Here is a 7111-nt window from a genome sequence, read left to right on the forward strand (position 1 = left end):
TTGGTGATCAAATTCTTGGAGGTTGAGAGACTTGGCCATCAATAGTGGGAATTGGGAGATAGAGGAAAAGATATTATAGCTTCTTGCATTCTTCCATTCAATGCTTCACATTGAATGAATGGTTGCATGAAAAGACCTATGTAAAAGCTATGTAATTTTAAGATGTAAAATACAAAACTAATTATCTTTGAAATAAAATATTATAGCTCATTCATTCTTTGAATTTAACATTTGATAGATAATCTAAGAAGCAAACCTTCTTATCTTGAAAAAAAATTTCAGATCATATAGATGGTTTGGACATCCACTTGAATGTAGGAAAGAGATTTGTTGGCATTTTAGATGAAATCATTTTATTCCTCCATGGATTTCAATATAACCAATCATGTAGCCTTCATGAAACTTTAAGTTCTACATGCACCCAATAGGAATTTGAGCTTAACCGTAAGTTTAAATTTTTGTGTGGATCTATGCCTAAATTTTGACCGGACTAATCGATTTAGAACTCTCTTAGTTCACTCGATTACATATTAAGGTGGCACGGGCCTTAAAATTTCAATACTTGATCCTTCCAACTATTGCTACAAGCTATCAAAAACCTAAAAAAATAACTGAAACTAAACTCAAATAAATATGCTGGCATTGGTATCTATGTAAGATTAAAGCAAGTGCATAATCTTATCCAGCCACCAAGATAAAAGAAATTAAAACCTGACCACTACTTCTTATGCCAAAGTTTGCACAAATCACCTCCTGTTCTTCAGATCAAATCCATTTGTAACTACAGTAATACATTAGGCTTCCTCTATCTATCTATCAATCTATCAAAAATCATCAAAGCTAGAACTCAACACTAAAGGAGCACCACAAATACATATGGAACTACTAATACCAAAGAGGACATTGGGAGCGCACTTTTGGTCTTCCAAGTCACAAATTCTAGTAGGAAAGTGATATTTCTTAAGCATCAACATCACAGATGATGCGAGCATACAATTTTTCTAGAACTGTCAAAGTTGAAGGGAGGCCATAATTGGGCAGTTCTAGGAATCATGAATCTCAGGAGAACCATGGCAACGCTAACTTGAAACACGAATGCAATAGTAGCATCCTTTTCTGTTTGGAAATTGCCATGAAAGAAATTACAAGTGGAGTGCATAAGAAGAAAGAAAAAGTAACAATGGGTGGCAATTAATTTTTGCCTCTCTCCCACTAGCCCATTTTTAACATCTTTTTGGAGTGGACTTTATATACAAGATAGTGAAACTGGAAGCAATTCTTAAGTCAATAATACTGGATAGGAGAATTTAGAATTCTCATAACCTCCATAAGCCCTGATGGAAGAATTCAAAAATTAGCATTTTTTCTAGCTTTTAGAATAACTATACAGTCTATAGATATGGTAGCCTCCCAGGATATTTTTCCAAGGATTTATTTTGTTTGTCAGTGGTTCTTTTTCAATTAAAATGTTAACAAAAAAATGCAATTTTTACATAAAAAAACATAGCGCTTAAATGGAAAAGAGGCCCAATAAACTAGTAAAGGTCTTTCTTGGTATGAACCTTATTCAAAGCAAATGAAAAATAAGTAAAAAAAAATGAGCAGCTGAAATCTTAACCATATTTTCATCTCATTTTTTTTTCAGAATCAGAAAAGCAACCCTGACTCCCAGGCTAGATTCATTCAATGAACAGCAACAACCATTGCACATTCATAACCCCGACAATTCTTAGCTGTGAAATCTGTCTTCCTCAGACAGACCTGAAGTGCAAAATAAATGAACTGGAAAATAAAATGCTAAGATTAATTCAACTGTGACTGTTATCCTTTCAAGCCTTATTTGAGAAAAACAAAACCACTAGTGTACTACTAAATTTCATGAGCATATAGAGTAAGCACCTTATTAGTCTTCACAGGTAAGATATCATCCATCCCAAGCTCTTCCTTTGTAACAGGACACTTTCCATAATCCTATCAACAACAAGCAATAATCAGCTATAGCAGCGAATGTGAACTAACAACTGATCACATAATACATGTAAGAAAATTGCAGAATAAACTGAAGCTAAACCTAGCATCGAAACTATAAAGCCCAGCACATACAAATTCGAGAGCATAAAGTCGCGTAAAACTTACAGCAATATGGCGCTCGATCAGCCTGCGCTCATACAGAAGCCCCGACTTCTTGGATATTACTGGATCCTCCGGCACTTCGCCGGAAACTTAAAGAAACAGTATCAACGAAGCGTTCAGTATGAGACCAAAGCAAACAATAGTAAATAATGAAAGTGCAGAGCATACTCGCGCAGATCATGGCAGCCGCCTTCTAGGGTTCCTTCACTCCGCTGTGGCGCCGTAGAATGACGAGCGGGACCTGAGGTTTTCGAAGTTGGCGAGAAAAGAAAAGCAGAGCTGTGGAGAGAAAACTAGGGTTTATGAAGATAAAAAACAAAAACAAAAACAAAGAAGAGACGCTCATTTGACTCACAAAGGGGAGACTTTTAATTTACTATTTAGAAAACAACCACTCATTAAATGTGTGTTTGGGGCAGCTTGTGCGTTTAGTGTAAAAATTAAACTGCATTTTCGGATAAACGGTCAAAACTCGCGCTCCAAACAATATCGCGGTGTTTTCAATAACTCTCCCGCACTTATAAGCTGCCCCGGGTCCTTTGTCCCTTTCATCTATTTTTCAAATTCTCACTCAAATATCAAAATTCATCGTATAATCACAGCCCAACTTTTATCATTTTAATCTAATTCTCAATAATTTGATGGTAGCGAGCATAAATATAGTGGTCCTATAGTTCACCAAAATCAACTAGGTGGTTAATTTGTAAATATCAATGACTCAAGTGACCTGCGAGTAATTGCCTCTTTAAAAAATTGTGTGTTTGTGCTTGTACATTCCATTATCCTTCATTCCTTCTTTAATACAATACTTAACAGTCTTCAAAAAAATTTACATAATCATACACAATCTTAATGTATTTATCATTAGAGAACATATTATGTTGAAGACTTGCTACATTAATTAAAGATACCAACATCTAATTAATTTTTTTGAAATGAACTTGGCATATGACTAAATTAATGTCCTCTATCTAAATATAATTTGAATGATCAGTGGTATTCATAACTTGAATCTTTTAGAGGCTGAGAAGTTTAAAATTGGAGAAATATTTGTGTACATAAGACATACGCAGAGTTGCGTACATATTAAGTAATTGAGAGGGTACAAGTAGGTTACACTTAGGTTACAGTAACCTAAGTATAACTTATATGTACCCTCTGAATAACCTAATATGTACGCAATACACAAATATTTTTTTTTTATTGATCTTATAAATTTATATGGAAAGAACAACAAATAAGGACCACCAAAATATCTTGAAAGCTAAGATGTTATAGTTTTCATGTAAACACAAAATATAGATGGGTTTGTTCTTAATGAAACGATACTCATAACATTATCACTAAAGCAAATAAAGCTAAACCACGTGTGGCATGAAATGTATAAAACTAAGCAATTTTTATTTAATTATTTGTTTACTTTGAAACTAACAATCACATGGCTTGAATATGATGTGCATTGATTAAATGTTATTTAATAATTATAAAATGAACATTCATTTTGAATGATATACTAAGCTAGATCATTGCATATATCCTTATAAAAAATAGAATGAAAGCAAATGAATATCTATTTTTTTAAAAGAATATTCAAATGATGAGAGATTTTTAGCCCAAAAAATTGAAATTGAAATTCTAATGAAATTGATTAAACAATTAAATTTGTTTAATCATCAATAAATTTATCTAAAGAATTACAATCCTTCATTCTTTTCAAGTTTAAGATCATGGTCTAACTTAAATAATAGTCTAGGTCATATAAAGTCAGTTTTAGGATGAATATGTTGACTACAGTTAAGCGAATTAGTCGTATAAGAGGAGACCATAAATTATTTAATTCTTAATCTCATATACTGCGCTTTGATTATGTTTAATTAGATTTAACTCTTTTTTAGCCCTAATAGTGGCTTAACCCTAATTAACCACAAAAAAGTAGTTGGTAATCTAAATACTTAATCATCTTTCTTCGCTAATTCAACTACATTTTAATTTATTACAATCAATCAATAGACTTTTCAATTTCACCTATGACCTAAATTTTACCAGTGACCAACTTACACCTCGAACCAATGACTTCTTATATTCTCAACTAAAGATGATATCGGCTTAAAAAAATACACATTTTTATAATTAAGCAAGTGATTATCACATTTTGTGCTACTTTTATAAGTTTATTTACCCTTCTAAAATAATCAATAAAAATGCTAAGAACTCATGAAAATTAACTTAGGTGGTTTAAAGTCCTAAAACAATAAGTTTGATATTTTTTAAGTTATGCAAATATGTTTGAATTCAAACAAATAAAGATTAGAATTGAATCCAAAATTTGATGGCATATAATTATTTATAAATAGAATGGGATAAATTTTAACAGATGCGAAAGATTACTTTGGCATATTTAAGCCTCCAAAATATAAATATGATTTTAATAGTCTCAAAGGTGATATGTGTATTTTATAATTACTTTGATATTTATTAAATTATTCATTAATTATGCATGTCATTAAAAAGGGGCTTAGCTTTTCTTATATATTTTATTTTTTTTTTCATTTAATTTTGATGGGAAATATGTTATTTTGAAATTTAATAAGACTCTAAAATTTATAAAATGTCTTGATGATAACATTACCAATTAACATGAGCTTTTTATGTGTCACTCAACAACTAGTTGAGTGGGGCTTACTTAACTTATTATATCACATTTGGAGAATAAGGGGAATCTACTAAAAGATTATATGGTCATAAAAATAATGGGTTAACTAGGGAGTTTAAGATGATTTTAGCATGCAATTAAATTAAGCTTATATGTCATACTTATCAAGAAATGAATGATAGGGATTTCATTCCTCACCTCACCTCTGGACCTAAGCCAAAGCCATCCACACCAAACTTGGCAACCGATGATTCCTAAATTATTCCATCAATCAAATGCTTAATCTTGACTAAGATAACAAGGTAAAATATGGTGTGGAAAAATAATAATCTATGGTGCTCATAATTAATAATTAAAAAAAAAAAGTTAGGAAGGGATTAATGATTAAATGATATTACTAGGCTAAGCACCATACCTAACTAATTATACTTGATCAAGCCTTCACTTTAAAGAAGCTAATGTTTGTTGTTGACCTTAAAGGTTGCCTTCTTTTGGACTGCTAGGATGACCATGATGGTTCGCTAGTCCACCATAGTACAAATATTTCAAATATAAAAAACTTTAAAATATATAAAATTTTTAAACAAATTTAGCATATCAATAAAATAAAATAAAATTAATAAAAATTAAGGGTCTCAATAGATATTATAATGATTGTCTGTGACAAACCCACATAATAGGAGTTGTATATCATTTAAAAAGAGACAATAGGGTTGTGTGAAGTTTAAAACTAAACAATAAAGATTGTCTAGGATATATACATAGACAATACAAACGCTCCGAGTTAAGCAGAGATAATGTATTTTCTATCGTTTACACAGAGACTATGTATACTTTTTTTAAGTTTTTATAAATTAAAATGAAAATTTAAGTTCATTCATGCCCGAAGGAGCATGGACTCTTCAAAAAAATTTTAGTTTTTTTAAAGATTATTTTTTAAAATTAACTAAATAATATTTTTTAAAAAATATTTTTACTCTTAAATTATTATTCATAAGGGTTAAATTCAAATTAAAAATAAATTTTATGCTTTATTAACATAATATTTTCTATATGTTAAAAAAACTATTTTTTTATTAACTCAATTAAGATTTAGTTTTTGATTTAAGAAAAATTCATTTTAATCAAAGTTTTCAAAAATGTTATGCTAAAAATTGGCAACATTATTAAAAATAATATTTTTTTTAAAAAAATTTAAAATTTCTAATTTTTTTACATAAATATTCATAAGTTTATTTGAATAAAATGATTTTATTTTTCTTAAATAAATGGTAAATTCTATTTGATTTAATAAAAAATAATATCTCACAACATAAATTTTCTTGTGTTAATAAAGAATAAATTTTATTTTTAACTCAAATTTAACCCTAATATATGATGATTATACGAAAAAAATATTATATATATATATACAATTAGATCGACAGATGACTCCGTCAAATGTATTTTTATTGTACACTATTAGATCCTTAATTTAGTAAATTAAATTTAATTTATCTCGCAGATTTATTTACTCCTGATATTGACAGGATTTTAAAATATTGAATTTACAGAATTTATTAAATCCACTAAATTCATTTTCAAACAGCAGCTAAAAGAATATATGTAGATTCAGTTGACAAATAATTAGCTGATTATATAAAATAAATAATCATACTGAACGTTCTATTTTTAGGCATGCTTTGCATGGGCACATGCCTCATTATTCCTCTCTTAATATTTTGAAAAAATATTACATCAAAACTCCGCACGTAGAGTTACGTGCGGAGTCCAATGAAATCACGCCAAAAAAATCAGTCCGGTAACACAGGAGAATATTCTCCCATGTTATTCAGGTTTTATCATATATTATTCATGTGTTATTGTGTTCTGGGAATATTCTTGGTGTTATAATAATATAATAACACATCTATAATAACACAAACACATCAATAACACTTGAAAAATACACAATAAAACCTGAATAACACGGGAGGAATATTTTTTTGTGTTGCCGGACAATTTTTTTTGTCACCGCCTCACGTGACGTGATTTCATTGGACTCCCCTCACGTGCAGAGTCCTGATGTAATATTTTTCCCAATATTTTGCTCACGAAAGTCTATCTTCATTGACTTTGGGAACATTCCGTCACATATAATATTTCACTTGAATTTTTGCATGCAAAAAACAAATTTTATATGCAATTATTAGAAAATAAGGTTCCATCTCTCCGTTTTTCATGGGATTAAAGTAATTTTTGTCTGCTCTAAAAGTCGTGCTTCGGATTAATAATTTATAAATAAATTTAAAAAAAAAATCAAACCTTGTTAGGTTCAAGTCACAT

At 29.7% G+C, this 7111-nt stretch overlaps 1 protein-coding gene across 1 annotated transcript in view; it reads right to left on the reverse strand.

Moving 5' to 3' along the window:
- The window catches only part of LOC110038894 (pre-mRNA-processing factor 19-like), a 33288-nt gene extending 30825 nt beyond the window's left edge, over nt 1-2463 (reverse strand). The window contains exons 1-3 of the mRNA XM_020743812.1: nt 2302-2463; nt 2137-2222; nt 1900-1971 (exon numbers count right to left, since the gene is read on the reverse strand). Of these exons, the coding sequence (XP_020599471.1) occupies nt 1900-1971; nt 2137-2222; nt 2302-2314 (171 nt within the window). The 5' untranslated portion in view covers nt 2315-2463. The remainder of the gene's footprint in view (nt 1-1899; nt 1972-2136; nt 2223-2301) is intronic.
- Nucleotides 2464-7111: the final 4648 nt, after the last annotated feature.

The sequence above is a fragment of the Phalaenopsis equestris genome, unplaced genomic scaffold (genome assembly GCF_001263595.1).
Source record: "Phalaenopsis equestris unplaced genomic scaffold, ASM126359v1 Scaffold234275, whole genome shotgun sequence".
Classification (NCBI taxonomy): domain Eukaryota; kingdom Viridiplantae; phylum Streptophyta; class Magnoliopsida; order Asparagales; family Orchidaceae; genus Phalaenopsis; species Phalaenopsis equestris.